This window comes from Pelophylax lessonae (assembly GCF_965119305.1).
Source record: "Pelophylax lessonae genome assembly, chromosome: 5".
NCBI classification, from domain to species: domain Eukaryota; kingdom Metazoa; phylum Chordata; class Amphibia; order Anura; family Ranidae; genus Pelophylax; species Pelophylax lessonae.
In genome coordinates this window covers 172,387,721-172,407,902 of record NC_138772.1, presented here as the reverse complement: position 1 = coordinate 172,407,902, position 20,182 = coordinate 172,387,721, and the positions used below count along the sequence as shown (strand labels likewise).

The window sequence follows — 20,182 nt, the reverse complement described above, 5'->3', positions numbered from 1 at the left end:
TCGGGCCTTCGGCGGCCATGCAGGCTGGTTGCCCAGGTCTCCCGGTGGGACTGGAGACCCATGAAAGCCGCGGAATGCGGCAGGAGGGGGGGACGTCCTCTCCCGCTCCTTGTAATGACAGCCGAGCGGCTTATCAGTCGCATTGGTTGTCATTACAAGACAGCCAACCGTTACAAGACAGCCAATAGATTCTTCCCACATTGTGTCACTGTGCAGGGGGAGGGGGCTGTGTAATGTAAAAGGGACTGTGCCATGTACAAGGAGGCTATATTATGAAAGGGGCTGTGTACTGTTATTTTTTAATAATTTATTTAATATATTTAAAAATGTTTTTTTTCTTGAAACCTCCTTCCTAAAATTAAGGTGCGTGTTATACGCCTGTGTGTGTTATATGCCGATAAATATGGTATACTCCATGTTTTCATGGATTTCCTACTTGTGCTCCAATTTCTTTCCACTACCCAAAAGGTCCTAACACTTTCTCTAGCCTCATTCTAAACCTGGCACTTGGACTTTAATTGGAGAGCCATATTGTAATGTTCTTCATGGAGAGTAATTGGTGGGAATTCAAATATGTATGCCAAGTTTTGCACAAAGTGTTAATACCATAATTAATTATTTATGAGTTAAAAAGAAATAAACATTCTGTCCCTAGTGCTCCCAATGCATGTTTTAGAGGATGCCATTTTGTCAGCATCCTATTGCATATCTGGAAGGAATGCCCCAAAATAAAAGAGTTCCAGACCCATATATACAGTGCCAGGTGACTTATGCATTATAGGGAAGATGAAATAAAGAAAAAAATACTGGCTAAAGCATGCTGGATGGCAACACCCAATATTGCCCAAGTTACCCAGATAATCCCCTGGCATGCAGTACATGCAAAATTAGCAGTGACCTTAAGGTGATTGTAAATGATCACCTTGTAAAATAACCCGTTCAGTTTAAAATAGAAATGAAAGGCAAAACATTTTTGTATAGATATAATAAAACGTTATTAATACCTTTTTTTCCCCCTTTTTTATAAGTGATCACATTTTATCTGTTCTCAGCTGCATGAGAGTTGGATAGAGGGCGTTTCAGGACAAGTCTGATCATTGGAAGAGAGTACACTAAGTTCCCAGCATAGCAAGAGAACTGACCACGATGTGCTCTCCTGCTTAGTGTGGTAAGTTTTTAATAGGAAAGCTGGGGGACTGGCAGAACACAAGGAATTTCACATAAAGGAAGCGATACAAAGAGAACAGGATACTTTCTCATAAAGAACATGGTACAGCAGCCAAATTTCAAGAATATGAAGTGTTGGGGTAACAAACACTTTAAATCTTTTGATGCATTCATTCAAACAAGTCTGGGCTCCCTTGATAATGTATTACATCTCAGCTGAATTTAATGACTAAGAGTGATGGTTGACCAGACAAGGTGGATAGACCCTGAAAAATCTCCCTACCCCCTCTAGTTCTCCCCAGCTTATTATCTATTCCTTGTGTTACTAATCCCACCCTCTTCCTCCTGTCAATCTTTATCTATTGTATGAAGATCTTATTATTATACCCCCCATCTGTTGCTACTACTATCTTTTAGTTAACAACTCCATTTTAATTGAGGTCTAGGAATTGCACAAGTGATTATTCAGACCCCCTTAATCATTTTGTCTTATTGATGGCACACTATTTTACATCTATACATACTATATTGAATGCATAAGTTATCAATCCATTATTTTTGCATTGACATCTTTTTCTGCACAATTCTTCTATACCCATTCACCTCAAGATCTCTAATCCCTTTCACACCTTGTTGAGACAAACATTGCTTCTTGGCTATATTGTTTGAAACTAGCTCTGCTACTTGCTCTACCTTTTGTGTAATTAATACAACCTCTATAATGTAGGGAACTATGTTTCGTGTTCCTAAATTTCCTAATAAAAAACGTATGAAAACAAAACATGCAATTGAACACCAACCTGTTTTGTTGCAGACATCACCAGAAATGTTTGTGAGAATGGTATTTAGTCCATCAAAATTTTCAACAAAGAACCATTTTCCTTTTGATCCTGCCATTGTCTTCAGTTCATCGGTTTTTGCCTTGTCAACTCCAATAGCATATAAAATGATGCCAGCATCTTGAAGAGCTTTAGATGCTTCACTGAGTTTAGCGTTATCATGAGATTCCCCATCTGTTATAATTATCAAAATCTGATCAACCCCTGAACCACGGCGACTGCCATGTTTCTCTGTAAAAAAACTCTTAGCGTATTCTAGGGCTTTGGCAGTATAGGTGTTGACTCCAACTCTGGGTGCATCGTTTATAGCTTTTATAACACTCTGTTTGTTGCTGTGTTCATTTAGGTGGAATATATTGTGTGGATCATCTGAGTACTTGAGCGCTCCAAATTGAACATGTTTTGGACCAACTTCTGATTTATTGACCAGACTAATGATAAAGTTTTTCATTGTTTGAAACTGAATATCATTTATGCTGGAAGAGGAATCAATCACAAATACAATGTCTGCTAACTGTACTCTTGGGCATTCTGTAAAAAGAAAAAAAGCTGGTATGAGAATCAGACAGTTAATGACAGATGAAACTCTAGGACCCATCCACAGCTTTGCAAACAATAATGCAATTAAGGCAGCCCATTCATTTTGAGGGGCTCTCAACACATAAAAAAAAAAAAAAAAAACCTCAACAATTTTTGGCAAAGCAGTGAATGCAATTTTCACTTCCATGTGTGGTGGTATGCTATGGCGCAGGTCCTTTTTTTTTTTGTTTCTGTATATGTGCGTTATGGTGCCATTTAGAATGAATAGCAATGTACCTTAAGACACATATACCCACACGTTAGTGTGCTTGGGGTAACACATGCTAAATACACACTTTACCAAGCATCGTAGCAAAAGTGTGAATGCAAACTAAAAAATAAAAAGCATAAAACACTCATAATACAGTTTTTCCTTTGCATGCATCACTGCAATGTCTTCCAATGTGACATCAGAAAATTAAGTTGTATTCTAGGATAGAAGGACATCTATGCCACTTTAATTTAGTTCAGATGATGAAATATGACAACAAAATAGGGATTTGTTAATCTAATGCTATACTGTGGTTTACCAATAAAAAATGTCTTGTCAAGTAAGTATTCTCAAGCTGAAAAGTACCTTCATTGCTTTCGCCTTCTTCTAAGTCTACAGATTCCTTTCATTTTGCAATAGTGACCTGGCTTCTTGTTATAGGGTGTCTATGTTCATTCTCCATGGTCCCATTGTATAAGGGAACGTAGCCACCTTCTCTTGCTTCCTCCTGAGGTGGACTAGGGACTAAGGACTATAGACTATGGGATGGGTAGTGTGCACAGAGCAGTGTACACGACCACAACTAATGTGCACTGCTCATTCCTAACAAATAGAAGTGGGAAGGAAAGTGAAAGGTTCAAGAGCTCAAAGAAGTCATTACACAAAGTTTAAAAGGATTTACCGTATTTTCCGGCGTATAAGACGACTGGGCGTATAAGACGACCCCCCCATTACATGATCTACCGGTAATACTTATACTTAGGTTACCTTGGAGATATTATACTCGGCATATAAGACGACCTCCCATTTTTGGGGGATTTTTTTGAGGTTCAAAAGTAGTCTTATACGCCAGAAAATACAGTACTGAAAAATAGATTAGAGGGCCATTAAGTACTTAAGAAGTTTTTGTATATTTATTTTTTACAATGCTATTTCTTATTTGGTTTTAATTTTGACCCTGTGGAGGGGATATTGTATTGATACCAGATTAATTTAGAGATCTTCTTATGTTTTTTTCTAGCCTTGATGAAGAGGGCACTTTTGGACCCCCAAAATGCATTGGCTGCTTTTTGAATTGTACCCCTGACTTTCAACAGACTTTGGGCATGCTACACACGCCCAAAAAAAAGTCATCATTCCACACAGGGCATGTGTTGCACGCCCAGTGCCTCTGCCCTGCTGCTGGGACCACCCTCTCACAGTATACAACAATGTTTTGTCCTTAATTAATAGTAGCAGGGATTGCTGTGTATTCAGAGAAGGTGTGGGAAGCTGCAGCTGTCAAAAAAAGCAGTCTGAATCAGTGTTTATAAATAATACTGCTCCAGATGTGAATATAGAAAGATGCAAAGTAACATGATATTACTTTTATAATATTCTGATCATTCAAAAGGAGGTACGGTCTGTTGTTTTTTTCTTCTTACCTGGAAATGAAAGGCATAATGTGTTAGTTTGCATCGCATACTAGCATGTTATGTGACACTTACCTCCAAATGAAGCCTGTGGGCCTTTCCTTCAGAGCGCATGCGCAGATGACATCATCGGCGCAGTATACAGTAAATATCTCCTAAACAGTGCAAGTTTATGAGATATTTACAGTACCTTATTATAGGCTTACCTACAGGTACGAACATTAGAAGGCGTTTACAATCACTTTCATCGGCAGATCAAAGGGATAAACTTTGATCTGCAAATAATATCAGTTAAAGCAACCTTAAAAAAGTAAAAAAAAAAAAATCTATTTTCAAATAAAATGTTTCTCTGTTTAACCCTTTATTAAAGCATTACATTATTCTAAAATAGCCCTAGTTAACTCCTTATTCTCCTTCTCCATTTAAGTATTATTTTCCTCCTGATTTGTTTTTCTGTTTTATTAACCATCAGTATGTAAAGTTTTTTTGGTTTTTGTTTGGTAATATTTTCACACATTTATAGTAAAACTAAAGGCTAAACTTTCTTTTTAGGTTTTAGGCCTCATGCACACAGGGCGTTAGAAAAAAACAAGCTGCAGAGCCACTGCTAACGCCAGGAAAAAGCAGCTGTAAAAACGTGCCTTTAGTAGCTTTTTCCAATGGTGTTATTGCACGTTTGGCCATGTTAGCTTTTAGCATCCTTTTTCGAAATCAATGGATGCCTATGAGCCGTCTTTGATATGGCTTTCAGCCCCTTGATTTCAATAGAAGACGCATCCAAGTTGGATCAGGGTGATCCGACTTATGGTGTGACTTGCGCTCTAGGGATCTTGAGGGCAAAAAATCAACGCCAAAATTGAAAAAAAAAAATGCATGGAGGTCCCCCCAGGTTCCAAACCAGGCCCTTTGAGATTTTGAAGGGAGTCCCACGCCAAAAAAAAACGTGAAGAGGTCCCCCCCAAAATCCATACCAGACCCAAAGGGCCTGGTTTTGAACCTGGGGGGACCCCCACGTTGGTGTTTTTCCCATTTTTGCTCCAAACATACATACTCACCTAGGTGCTTGCAGCATTAGTCTGATGGTACACCTGTCCCCCACTGCCTCTAAGCCTGAAAACAGAGTGATCAAAGACTGCTGATTACTCTGTTCTCAGTTTTCAGTGAGCAGTTAGTCAGTGCTCACTGGAGTACCAGGTTGTGGAGGGGGCAGGAGCAGCTGGCTCAGGCTCTCAGCCTGAGAGGCTAAGCCAGCTGCTTGTCAGACATCTGGGTGGATCCCAACATTAAAGTTGGGATCCCTCCAGCGACTGGACCGAGTAACTGGACCTAGTAACACCAGCTGACAGCTGACTTTATCCTGTTGTCAGCTGAATCTGAGTAACAGGAGTACAAAATTAAGTGCATTTCTGTGACCCACGGGAGAAGTAAGATCAAAACAGCTTTGGCCCTACTTCTCCTTTAAGATAACAATACCAGCGAGATAACCCTATTGGTTCGGCACTATGTTTCAACCTTCCTCAAATCCATGTGTTCAGTTCCCATTTTGACTGGCACCCCAACACACTTGCAGTAAACCGTGCTACTGTGTGCTGTCAGAAAAGAATGTGCTAGTTTGTTTTCTGGAATGATATGTTTCATTGGCAGCCCATCCAATGAATAGTCTGACTTAACACAATGCATGTTAATGTACAGCATAGGGCCGGCCATACATTGTACAATTTTCTTGTAAAATTTTCATTTTGATTTACCAAAACCATATAACATGGGATCAAACCTAAACATTTTCAGTTTGTATGCAATCAGGCAGGCTCTTGCACTAGTTGAAAGCAAATCTAAAGGAAATTAAATAAGACAATTGTATAATGTATAGCCAGGTTAACATTTAACATGTAACACATTGGACCGAAAAAGTGAAAACTGGGCCTTAGGGCTCTTTCACACGGTCCGCCTCCGTAGGCGGATCCGTGTTGCTCAGCGGGGATCAATCCGCGATCCCCGCTGAGCCGGCGGATGACAGCTCCGTCTCCGCTTGCAGAGTGGAGAGGGAGGTGTCTCAGCCCCCGCTGCCCTCTATGGGGGATCGGATGAGAGCGGACCGCTTGTCCGCTCTCATCAGATCCGATCCGATTACTGAACGGATGGAAAAATAGGGTTTCCATCCGTCCAGATTTCATGCACAGGATCGGATGCGGATGGTAGCGGGTGTCAGCGGGGGTGTCTCCGCTGACATCCGCTGTCCCATAGAGCTGCATGGAGGATCCGATCAGATCCGCCTAAAAAACTGACAGGCGGATCTGATCGGATCGCCCGTGTGAAAGAGTCCTTAGGCTCCCTTCACATACAGGTGCATCTCAGGAAATTAGAATATCATCAAAAAGTTAATTTATTTCAGTAATTCAATTTAAAAAGTGAAAGTCATATATTTTATATAGATGTGTTACACACAGAGTGATATATTTCAAGCATTTCTTTCTTTTAAATTTGAGGAGCTTACAGCTAGTGAAAACCGAAAATTCAGTATCTCAGAAAATTAAATTATTACATAAGACCAATCAAAAAAGATTTTTAATTCAGAAATGTTCGCTTACTGAAAAGTTTGTCCATGTACAGTATAGTATTCACTCAATACATGGTCGGGGCTCCTTTTGCATAAATTATTGCATTAATGCGGCAGGGCATGGAGGCGATCAGCCTGTGGCACTGCTGAGGTATTATGGAATCCCAGGTTGCTTTCATAGCAGCCTGTTAGTTCATCTGCATTGTTGGGTCTGGTGCCTCTCATCTTACTCTTGACAATATCCCGCAGATTCTCTATGGGGTTTAGGTCAGGCGAGTTTGCTGGCCAATCAAGCACAGTGATCCCATGATCATTAAACCAGGTATTGGTACTTTTGGCAGTGTGCGCAGGTGCCAAATCCTGCTGGAAAATGAAATCAGCATCTCCATAAAGCTGTTCAGCTGAGGGAAGCATGAAGTGCTCTAGAATTTCCTGGTAGAAGTCTGCACTAAGTTTGGACTTGATAAAACATAGTGGAACAACAACAGCAGATGACATGGCTCCCCATATCATCACGGACTGTGGAAAATCTTGCATTTTATTTGGAAATCAAGGTCCCAGAGTCTGGAGGAAGAGTGGAGAGGCACAGAATCCAAGTTGCATGAGGTCCAGTGTGAAGTTTCCACAGCCAGTGATGATTTGGGGAGCTATGCCATCTGCTGGTGTTGGTCCACTATGTTTTATCCAGTCCAAAGTTAGCGCAACCCTCTACCAGGAAATTCTAGAGCACTTCATATGTCCCTCTGCTGACCAGCTTTATGGAGATGCTGATTTAATTTACCTGCAGGACTTGGCACCTGCCCACACTGCCAAAAAACATTTCTGTATTAAAAATCTTTTTTTTCATTGGTGTTACGTAATATTCTAGTTTTCTGAGATACTGACTTTTGGGTTTTCACTAGATGTAAGCCATAATCATCAGAATTAAAGGAAAGAAATACTTGAAATATATCACTCTGTGTGTAACGCATCTATACAAAATATGTGAGTTTCACTTTTTGAATTAAATTGCTGAAATAAAATACCTTTTTGATAATATTCTAATTTTATGAGATGCACCTGTATATGAAGTGTATTGTGGTGCATCACCATGTTTTACCTTGTGTTTTGACCAATTACGTGTGTTGCTTTAAGGCAGCCTATTCATTTTGAAGTTGTAAAAGTAAGTGTGATGATAGCCCTAATGGACAAGTTTAGGAATATTTAAACTCTGCTGAACAATCTCCCAGAAGTCCTGATTTCACTTCTCAGATAGCTGCGATATTGTTCCTGCAGTAATAGCATGTCTAAAACAGGTTCCAACAACTAAGTGTTAAAGTGATTGTAAATGATCACCTTGTAAAACAACCTATTTAGTTTAAAATAGTAATGAAAGGAAAACAATATTGTATAGATATAAAAAACAATATAAATACCTTTTTCCCCCCTTTTTTATAAGTGATCTCATTGCCTCTGTTCTCAGCTGCATAAGAGCTGGAGGGAGGAGAAGCAGCTGTACACTTAGCTTCCTAGTGCAGCGAGGGCATGTCAGGACAAGTCTGATCATTGGAGGAGAGCAGGCTGAGCTCCCAGCATAACTAGAGGACTGACCATGTTGTGCTATCCTGCTTAGTATGATCAGTTTTTATTAGGAAAGCCGAGGGACTGGCAGGAATCCCAGGGACTTCACATAAAGGAAGCAATACAAATAAAATAAGATACTTTCTCATACAAGTACATGGTACAGCAGGCACATACCGGGAATCTGACATGTAGGGGTAACAACAAACGCTTAAAGTAAAAAAAAAAAAAAAAACAATTCTGTAGCCATCATACAAACAAGACCAGTTAGCAATGTACTGTAGTTCTGTTTCATCCAGCTGAACTTTTCTGTGACTTCTCTAGTTATTGAAAAACGTATAATTATTTTTTTTATACTGACCTTCTACAGGGCTGCAGATTCCAAATACAAGTTTATCTTCTATTGTCTCCAAAATGTCAAACGACTCCAAATAATTAACCAAGTTCTCCCTTCCACTTATTTCTTTTAGCTGAGTTTTATTTGCATTGAAAATACCTACAGAGAAGATGGTCACACTACTTTTCCTCAGAGATTCTGCAGGTGTTTTCACCTCATCATTTGCCTTTCCATCTGTTATTAGTATTAGGAGTTTTTTCACTCTTGGTCTAGCGCCTTTTCCCTCTGTGAAGTAATCAGCGACAAACTTCAAGGCTGCACCAGTATATGTCATTTCATTCATGTAATTCATGTTATCTATAGCATCCCAAATAATATCTTTGGTTCCATTCTTGTTTAGACGCAGTTCTTCCTTGTTGGTATCACTGAACTGGACTATTCCGAACTGTACTTTATCGGGTCCAATGTCGGTCTTGTTCACAAGAGCTTTCATAAATGTCTTCATTTTGTTAAAATTTTCTGTTCCTATACTTCCGGAGCTGTCCACAAGAAACATTACATCTGCTGCTACATCACGACAAACTAAAAGACAGAGAAACATGTCACCGTAATGAATGATGGTTATTTTATAACATAGCAGTACATTGGTGTGGTCACTAATCAGTGTGTGGTTACTAACTATTTCTAGAATACTTAAATGGGAGGTGGTGGCATTGGTGTTAAATTATTAAAGGTAAATAGATGGTTCACTGTGAAAGGTCAACTGCACATGGAAAGGGAATTTGCCGCAAAGCTTAGTAAATGAGGTGATGATCCTTCGATTTCCATTTTCCAACCATGTGTTTTTCTATTTTCTTTGCACATGATTAGGTAGTCTTTGCAAAGAACAAAGAGTTTCAAAGATATCTGTGCTTGTAAAAAAGGGCAAAATAGGCAGCCAGCAGGGGAGGACTGGGCCAGGGGGCAGGGAGGCAATTTCCCCCTGGGCCATTCTGATGCCCTGTAAAAAGGCTGCACCACTTCTGTCAAAGACATGCCTAAATGCTTCCTGGTGAAGAGAAATAAAAAGTCCCTACTGCTGGCCTACTAAGTGCAGGATGAAGATAAGGACGGAGCGCAGGCCTTCCCCTGGCACGAGCATGGATGGTGTAAACTATGTCTGAGCAGAGGCCAGTTACATGCGCCACTAGAGACTCTCCTCTCAGGCCAGTCCCAGCCAAGCTGTCCAGCTCCCCCCACTGCCCCCTGCTGGCCAGGTCAGGAACCCTGATTCAGCCGGTGTGTAGAGAGTACCTGGAGCAGGGCTTCAGCCTGGAATGGGGGTCAGGAGGAGGAAGAAAAGAGGGAGAGTAGGAGGGGGGCCGAGTCGCTGCACCATGGGCCTCTGGTTTGTACTTGCCCCCGGGGCCTAAAGTTTCCAGTCTGCCCCTGGCAGCCAGTACAAAAGGTTGATAGCACACCAAAATATTGTAAACAAAAGGGCAGCGCCAATAAACTGACTATACAACAGTGCAAGTTCATAAAAAGTCCATATGAAGAATAGATGAGAAAATCCTCCACACACCAGTGAGTGACAGTATGGATGAAATCGTGTCACCAAACACCAGGTGAATACAGGTAATCTGCTTACTAGCTAGTGTTGACTCTCAAGTTATAGAGAAGTCAACACCAGGATGAATATACAGAAATGGGGAATGATCCAGTGAAAACCTCAAAGTATCCATCCTGATCCATGGAAATGCAGTGTGAAACACAGATAAACCTCTCGAGTCACAGGATCCAAGATTCCTTCACAGCACACATCTTCTGGGATAAGACTGGGAGCCTAACTCACTAAAAGGTCTTGCAAAGTAAAATTTCACGCATTCACTAAGCTCTGGGGATATTTCTCCTGAAAAGTGCAACTTCCGCTGCAAAGTGTGCAGCCTGTTTGCCTTTAATAAATAAACCTTGTTGCACCTGCTGACATTATTACTAACTTGCAGCATGTTTGAGAGTCACACTATAATTCATTTGGTGGTTCAAGAACATGCATTGCATTCCTTGTAATTTGCTTTTCATTTAGCCTCACTGAGCTGCTTTTTTGTATCTCCACAACATACAATCAGAAGAAGTTTATTTAATTATTTATTATTATTTTTTTACAGCTAAGAGCATCTTTATATCAGAGACACACTTTGCAGAATTGTCTGTAAACAGTGAGACTCTAATGTCACTAAGTGTGTCTAAGACTCCCTCTGCTGTCAAGTTCTGATTTATAGTAATAAAATGCTGTATTTGTGAGTAAGTTTGTATGTAATGTGAGAGACTGGTCATGCCACTCAATTCCATCAATTTGTATCCAACTAGCAGGCCCTTGCACTTTATAGCTGTTGGTGGATATAGGACAGTGATGGCGAACCTTGGCACCCCAAATGTTTTGGAACTACATTTCCCATGATGCTCATGCACTCTGCAGTGCAGTTGAGCATCATGAGAAATGTAGTTCCAAAACATCTGGAGTGCCAAGGTTCGCCATCACTGATATAGGAGATTCTACAATCAGATTAAACTGTGTCTGGTGAGCATTATAACTGTGGGACTGTTAGCCCCCCCTTCACACCGATGCGATTTGTCATGTGATTTGACAATTCCAAATCGCATAACAGAGTGCACCCCATTGTTTGCAATGGAGCCGTGCAAATATCTACAACTCATGCCCTACTTTTTGCCTAATTTCAATGTGACTTGCATAGACCTCTGTTGTTTGAAGTTGCAAGTCGCAAAAAATCAGCAGTGCAAATCGCACAGATGTGCAGCTTTGAAATCACGCTGAAGTAGCGCAATTTAAAAGCCGCAACTATGTGAATGAGGGTACACTGTTTACTGTCATGTGCTTGCTTCCAAAACCAAACTGGCGATTAGATCGGCACAGATCAAATCACAGGTGGGTGAATATTGTCTTAGAGCCGGTTCACACTACTCCGATTTGTCAGGCGAAATAATGCTGTGCAATGGAACCGTTCTAATCAGAGCGACTCAAGATGTGAAGTCGGAGCGACTTGACTTCTATTATGAGAAGTCGTTTGCAAGCCGCGATGAAGTCGCGCTGCACGGGCGACTTCAAAGTCGCCCAAAGTCGGGGCGACTTTGAGTCGGATTAGTGTGAACCTGCTCTTAAAGATGCCGAGCAAAGTTTGGTTTCCCGGACATTTGCCAAAAACTTGAAAAAGTTTGCATAGCACCTAAACCCCAATGAAGTCTATGAGAGATAAATATTGTCCTTTTTTTTTTACTGTCTTTTTTCAAATCTAATTTTTAAGCTTTTGGTAAAAAAGGACACATGTAGCTTGACACTGTCATAGGGGATATATACCAATGCAATTTAAAAAAAATATATATTCAATGGGGAGCAGGTCTTTTGATGAGGCTTAAAGGACAACATTACAAACACACAATTCCTTTAACCCCTTGAAGCCAGCCGGTGCTGGCTGCTTAAGGGATTTTAAATGCTGGGAGGCAGAGATCAAGGTCATGTGACTGCCGTAAATGGCTGTCACGGCGGTCACAGCTCCCGATGGCATGCAACGATCAGGAGTTTTCTGCCAGGCGTCGGTAACTGTGCCAGGAACATGCAGGGCACGCGCTCTTGGCACAGCACTGTTTACACTAATGCATGCAAATACAAAGCAGCTCAAAGCCAAGACCCGGCCACCGAGAGGCCACATATTTGGGTGCAGCCGGTGCCAAGGAAACCTACATGTGAAATAGCACACCTGTAGGATGTACTCCAGCAAAACTGACATAGAAAAAATACGGTTGCCAGTAAATTTTATTTCAATATTTCAGATCCCTGGCCTGTTTCTGTTTTTAAACAAAGTAGCTGGGACAATCCGGGAGACGTCACTGACCAAATATAATCAAGACCAAAATTTGGTCAATAACATCAGCCAACATAACCGGCTGCTTCGTTGACATTCAGCAGCAGGCCAGGGATCAGAAATATTGAAATTTCGTTTATTGGGAACATTTTTTTTTTCTATGTCAGTTTTGCTGGAGTACAGGTGTACTATTTCACATGTAGGTTCCCTTGGCACCGGCTGCACAATGGGTACAATATCTATCGTGGGGGGGGGGGGGGTCTTTTTTAAAGGAGGCTTCCATATTCTAATAATCCCTGTCTGTGCAAACCCCTATATCAACTGGGACAGGGATGTGGAGATGAGGTTCCCCTGGCTGGATAGAGGTCTGGTTTTTCAGGATATTGGGTTGTACCCACAACATTATTTTTTTTTTTTTGCATGAGGTCTCTTTTAAAAATCAATACAAGACCTCTATATACATTAAGGATCTTGCATAGATTTTAGGGGAGCCATGCCTTTTCTTTTTTTTTTGCATTAGGTCTATCCTAAAATCCATACCAAGCTCTTATCTAGACATGCAGCCGGGCTGGCCAGGAACGGAAGGGGCAATGAGCCTCCATCTCTCTTCCTAAACTATACCAGGCCAAATGCCCTTAACAGGGACCCTCCCTCTGGCAAGGCACCTTGCCTGCTTATTAAAGGGAATAAGGGCCCAATCCTGACATCCCCGACCAAGTGGATGTCTATGGGGTGGGGACTTACCGAAATCTGGAAGCCCCCTTTAGAATAAAGGGTCCCCTGATATCCACTTCTAGCTTACATCACTGATTTGGTCATGACCACTTCTTGCCAATGATGTCATCCAGGCAGTTCATTAGCTTCTTTACAATTTGAAACAAGCAAGCAGGTGGCCAGAAGCTTCATTTAGGTATGGACAGGCAAACCTGCCAAATTTGGCCATTTATTACCCCCATTCTGTGTACTGTAAAGAGCTTGAGATGGGGTCAGACTCATTATTTACCAGAAGCTGGAGCTCATTCTTGATGCCAGGCTGTCAATGTCAGAAGATGACTATGGCTAAGCCTGTTGGGATGAATTGTGTTGGGGGGTTTTCGGGCACAGACTTTTATTCACTGATGAATATGAGTTGATCTTTTAAAACAGACAGTTCTCAATACCCTAACATAAGTACAAAGGTACTGTCACTACAAAATCATGTACAAAAAAATCTACATTTCCTGCAGTTAAAGCTTAACTCCAGTCAACAATAAAAGACAGAAAGGAATACAGTAACACATTTATTAACAAACATTTCAATTTAGGTGTAGGTTCCTCAATTTACTGTACCTTGGTATCACCCTCTTGCAATCATTTATACAGCAGCAAATCAGGTGGGTATCGACATAAAAGGGGAGCAAAGGATTGACCTCTTTGGTCTACGATAAACAGAGCAAAAAACTCCAGCGCAAGTATTTCCCCCGTGCAACCGCCTCAAATGTGTATATGTATTGCAGCTGACACTATAAGTGTCATAGTGGATTCACAAAGTTTATCATAAATTGTAGACTTTATGCTTATGGATATTTTGCACAAGGGGTGTTTTACAGTATGATATAAGTTGGATATATCACATATAGGTTACTGATAATATTTTTGCATAATAATATATAGATATATTGCATGGCACCCTCTTTCTATCTGTATGACCTCTTTGGTCTGCTACTGCTGTTTCACTGCCAGTCAGCATGCTCAAGGTGACATCACTGTAATCCTTACCTGTAAGAGAGAAAGTGGTGTAATCTTCCCACCTGTCCTATGGGATGTGGCTGTCTAAATCTCAGGACTTAATAAACAGGGATTTCAAGAATAACTCCACTTTTGTGGGGGGAAAAAGAAGCAAACAAAGAAAAAAAACAATATAGCATATACAATTGCGACACAAGTCACATTGTAATTGGATGTTATTAAAAATTACCTTTCCTTTTCAATCTGCAGCTCTGTAATTTTCTGAAAATGCAATACAATATGGCTACCTGGAGTTGTTCTGTACTCAGAATGTGTACTGACCACACCCCAGAAACATCATTTTCTGCTTGTGTGATTGGCTCACTAATTTTTCCAGAAGTCTGCCTAAGTCAGATTCCAGGCATCCCCTGCAACAAAAATGTCATTTTTGGTGAGATACTCCCAATATGAACTTGCTAAAGGGATGCAGGCCCAGCAGATTTCCTCATTAGAGCTCTGGAGCTGCACAGCTGATTGATAATTATGAAACCACTCCCTTTAGAGTAAAGTGGAGTTACGCTTTAAATCACTTGGCAGGTAAAACAGCCATTATCGCGCCCTCCGTAGAAGTCCGTGTGACGAAACATGTAAGGGCGTGAGCACGCATCCATCAGCTGTCACGCAGAGTCGGTGCGCTGGAGCTCCGGTTTCCCTAATAGGTAGCGGTGAGTTACCGGCACACGACGGACTCTTCTCTTTATTCTACATGCTACTATTTGATTTTAACACTGTGAGTGTATCTTGTATGGGGGATTGGGAATTTCTAATAAAGTAGTGTTTACGGAATTACACTATGGGTCCTCCCCCTTTCTTTTCCCATACATGATCTGAGGTGTCTGGTGCTGTTTATGCTGAATTGAAGTCCTGATCATATATCAGAGTTTGGGCAATCCGGAGAGCGTTTACCTGGAATTCGTTTACCACATTCCGGAATTATATTCCATTCAAGGTGTTTTTTTCCCATCCTGTGGTGAGTTTTTACTACCTAGGGGGGCACGTTTTTTCTGTGGTGTGGTGACGGTGGTCCACCTAAACAGGAAGTGCCACGGGGTTTACAGGCTTGCACTCCAGGATCTTATTCAATATATGGACTATATTATTCAGCATTTGTGGATAATACTCACTTTGAATGGACACTATTCTGTAGAGTATAATATTTGATGCATTGTTTCTTTACACAAGTCATTTTAATTAGCGCTGCTAGTGTATGTGAGCCTCCTTTTGATTCTCATTATATACCTATTGCCACTTTTTGATCTTTATAGCGGCTGCTTTGTATTCAGATTTCCTATTTATAATAGCGCTGGGTTGAGTGGGTGTTTTTATACTTACTCCTATTATCTACATTATGTATTTAAACTGTGCAATTAGATGGTAACCTGGAGCTCAGCTTTAAAATCCTCGAGGAGAATGTTTTACTGAAACCTCTGCCCAGCAGTTCACTATTAGGGATGATCGAACGGTTCGGGTCGACCATCGGTTCGACCCGAACATTGGATGTTCGATATTCGGCCGAATACCGAACTTTTTGCGGCAAAAGTTCGGTATTCGGCCACCAGAACCGCCCAAAATGCACTGGGACAGGAACTGGGCTTTAAAAGCCCGTGATTGGCCCAGAAACGTCTGCAAAAGCCAATGAGGGGGCAGGAGTCTCCTAGGAACGTGATTGGAGTGACTACGGGGACCAGAGGCCAATCAGGAGTGAATACGCCCCACACTATATAAGATGGCCCTGCCTAACCCCTAGTACAGTTATCCAGAGCCTGTTGAAGAGAGTTGAAGCAGTTCTGTCTGACTCCTGCTTGCTACACTACATTTCCTACATATCGAGTGGTTCTAAAGCTCCATATAGCAGAATTGTATTTAGCTTACAGCCAGTGTAGTTAGATACAGCGATTGTGCTGGTTCTTAGAGTTAAAAAAAAAAAAAAAAAAAAAAAAAACTTAAGGGACAGTGTCAGTCTTCTGCTGTATGGAGCTTTCTATTTAGTGGAAAGGGATATCTAGTGTAGTTAGGGAACTTTGTACTACATTAGTTAGATTTGAAAATTTAGTTTCTGTAGGGAAAGTGTGAGGGTTCTGTTTAGTGAGCATGTGGCACAGTGCTGCTGTATCACAGCAGGTATACGTGCTTGCTAGGCAGCAAAATACAGTGACAACTTAACGCCTGTTGTTCAAAGCGTTAGGTGCACTGTACAAAAGCCTTTGCAACTGTGCGTGACACGCAACTGCTGTGCTGTATCCAGCGACAACTGTGGGTCGCATAGCAGTGTGCGTTTTTCACCGCACACAGTTGCCAACGCATCAGTGACAACCTAACGCCTGTTGTTCAAAGCGTTAGGTCCACTGTGCAAAAGGCTTTGCTACTGTGCGTGAACCGCAACTGCTGTGCTGTATCCAGCGACAACTGTGGGTCGCATAGCAGTGTGCGTTTTTCACCGCACACAGTTGCCAACGCATCAGTGACAACTTAACGCCTGTTGTTCAAAGCGTTAGGTGCACTGTACAAAAGCCTTTGCAACTGTGCGTGACACGCAACTGCTGTGCTGTATCCAGCGACAACTGTGGGTCGCATAGCAGTGTGCGTTTTTCACCGCACACAGTTGCCAACGCATCAGTGACAACCTAACGCCTGTTGTTCAAAGCGTTAGGTCCACTGTGCAAAAGGCTTTGCTACTGTGCGTGAACCGCAACTGCTGTGCTGTATCCAGCGACAACTGTGGGTCGCATAGCGGTGTGCGTTTTTCACCGCACACAGTTGCCAACGCATCAGTGAGAAATATGCCTGGTAGACCAAGAAAAGGCATACGTGGCCCTGCTGCGGAAAGGGGCACAGCTTCTAGGGTGTCTAGAGGCAGGGGTGGACGTGGTGGTCAGTCCTCAGCCAGGCCACCATTTGGATTGTTCTCCGGCAGTGGCCAAGCTATACGTCCACAGTATGTACAGGAGGTGGTGGACTATATGAACAAACCCTCATCATCGGCATCATCTGCAACTACAGTGACCCAGGCAGAGAAAAGTGGTCAGTCTTCTGCAGTTGTCAGAACAAATACAGATGAGTCCATGTCCACCTCATGTCCTCCCTTAGACCCAATTTCAGACATGGCAGAGGAGTCAGCTGAGCTGTTTGACCACAGTGTCGGCCATCTACTCCAGCCTGATGCTCAGTCCTTTATGGAGTCTGATGTTGGGTCTGAGTTTGAGGAGGAGGCAGAGCAAACAAGAGGGGAGAGCAGACGGCCCGCTCCATCTAAGGCCGCACCTGTTGTCTCCCAGGCCAGGCCTGATGCTCAGTCTTTGATAGAATCAGATGTTGGGTCTGAGGTTGAGGAGGAGGCAGAGCAAACAAGAGGGGAGAGCAGACGGCCCGCTCCATCTAAGGCCGCACCTGTTGTCTCCCAGGCCAGGCCTGATGCTCAGTCTTTGATGGAGTCAGCTGTTGGGTCTGAGGTTGAGGAGGAGGCAGAGCAAGCAAGAGGGGAGAGCAGACGGCCTACTCCATCTAAGGCCGCACCTGTTGTCTCCCGGGCCACTATACACACCTCATCTTGCTGGGCCTTTTTTGAGACATCCCATGCAGATAAAACAGTTGCGATCTGCAAGATTTGTAAGAAGGGTATAAAACGTGGCAAAAATGTCAACCACCTGGGTACAAGCTGCCTAAACAGGCATTTGACAACCCACCACTCGGCCCGTTGGCAGGAGCATTTAAAGAACCCACAAAAGGGCCAAAGATCGGTCAGTCGGCCTCCTAGTTCTCCTCGCGCTCCTCCTCATGCTCCATCTGCTCCACCTGCTCCACCTGCACATCAGTCTGTTCCTGGCCCTGCTATAGTCACTCGTCACCTGTTGGCAGCCTCCACTGGCAGGGATGATGATATAGCAGGCAGTGTCGCATCTACCTCCAGCACACCACCAGCTGTAACATCTAGACCCCAAATTTCGATTCCACACATGCTGGAACGAAAAAAAATGTATACTTCCCGCCACCCACATGCTCAGCGTCTAAACAGTAGTTTGGCTAAACTACTGGCTCTGCAACTATTACCATTTAACCTGGTAGAGTCTGCTCCCTTCCGTGACTTCGCAAAATGTGCAGTTCCACAGTGGCAGGTGCCAAGTCGGCATTACTTTTCCCGTAAGGCCCTGCCATCCCTATACCAACATGTGGAAGGCAATGTAGTGTCGTCCCTGGCCAAGTCAGTCAGCCGTAAGATACACTTGACGGCTGACACTTGGTCAAGCAAACATGGGCAGGGACGGTACATTTCTGTCACTGCTCACTGGGTGACACTGCTTGCCAGTGGAAGGGATTGTAGCCAGGGCTCGGTGCTGCAGCCAGTGTTGCCCCCACGTCTGCAAACAGCTGGTGGTGTCGCTGATCCGGGTAGATCGATCACTTCTACCCCCTCCTGCTCCTCCTCCTCTACCTCCTCCATGCCCTCCTCTGCAGAATGGTCCTTTGAATATGATGAGGTACCACGTAAACGTTCAAAGGGCTATTCTATGTCTCAGGCCAAAAGGTGTCACGCAGTGCTGCAGCTTGTGTGTCTAGGGGACAGGCAGCACACTGCCCCTCAGATTCTTGGGGCTCTGCAGGCACAGGCCCAGAGGTGGTTGACACCACGCCAGCTGCAGCCAGGGATGGTGGTTACTGATAATGGGTCAAACCTCCTGGCCGCCCTTCGTCAGGGAAAGTTAACCCATGTGCCATGCCTGGCGCATGTCCTGAATCTCGTGGTACAGCGGTTTTTGAACTCGTACCCGGGAATGCAGGATGTGCTAAGGATGGCAAGAAGGGTGTGCAGTCACTTCAGGCGGTCGTACAGTGCCACTGCACGTTTGGCCGAAGTGCAGCGCGAGTTTCACCTGCCGGTACACCGCCTCATCTGTGACATGCCCACCCGCTGGAACTCCACCTTGGCTATGCTGCAGCGCCTGTACACGCAGCAGAGGGCCCTCAATGAATACCTATGCGAGTACGGCACCAGCACTGGCTCTGCGCGCCTGGGCTTCTTTTCACCACGGCAGTGGCTTTTGATTAAGGATGCATGCGCTGTCCTCTCGCCATTTGAGGAGGCCACAAGGATGGTCAGCCGGGACAGCGCATGCATCAGTGACACCCTACCGGTACTGTTTTTATTGGAGCACACTCTGCGTGGCATTATGGACAGGGCACTGGAGGCAGAGCAGCAGGAGGAAGAGGAGGACTTCCTTGCCTCTCAAGGCCCCCTTTATCCTGAGAATCCTGACCCCATTATGCCTAGCTCCCAGAGGCCCGAGCAGGATCCAGGGGTGGAAGAGGAGGAGGAGGACGATTCTGCGGGAACTTTTGCAGGGTTTGAGGAGGAGGAGGAGGAAGACATGCGGCAATCTGCAAGGCCTAGTTTGACTCCCTCGGGACACTTTGGAGTAGTACGTGGCTGGGAGGAGGAGGAGCCCGTTGAAGATAATGTCGTTATGAGTGACCCCGAGGAGTCAGCTTCTCAGGCCTTCGCTAATTTGCGACGCATGGGAAACATCATGCTCCAGAGCCTGCGAAAGGACCCCAGAATCAAGGCCATTAAAGAGACTAACCACTATTGGTTGGCCACCCTACTTGACCCCCGGTACAAGTGTAAAGTCTCGGAGCTTTTCCCATCCACCCAGAGAGTCCACAGGATCAAATCCCTTGAGGACAGTCTCAAGAGGAATCTGGTGAACATGTTCCCCGACTCCCGTAGGGTGCAGGGGCGGGGACAACCTACCATGGATTCTACTGGTGGTCACGAGAGGAGCGTTGGAGAAGGCGTGCGGTTGACGGATGCCTTTCGGTCTTTTTTTAGTCCTCACCGCCCAGGCCTCTCAGCTGCCACATCGCATCGACACCGTCTGCATCACATGGTGGACGATTA

At 43.5% G+C, this 20,182-nt stretch overlaps 1 protein-coding gene across 1 annotated transcript in view; it reads right to left on the bottom strand.

Moving 5' to 3' along the window:
* The window catches only part of COL6A6 (collagen type VI alpha 6 chain), a 353,383-nt gene that overhangs the window by 158,835 nt on the left and 174,366 nt on the right, over window positions 1–20,182 (bottom strand). Inside the window, exons 8-9 of the mRNA XM_082258062.1 lie at window positions 8,687–9,244; window positions 1,968–2,537 (exon numbers count right to left, since the gene is read on the bottom strand). Of these exons, the coding sequence (XP_082114188.1) occupies window positions 1,968–2,537; window positions 8,687–9,244 (1,128 nt within the window). The remainder of the gene's footprint in view (window positions 1–1,967; window positions 2,538–8,686; window positions 9,245–20,182) is intronic.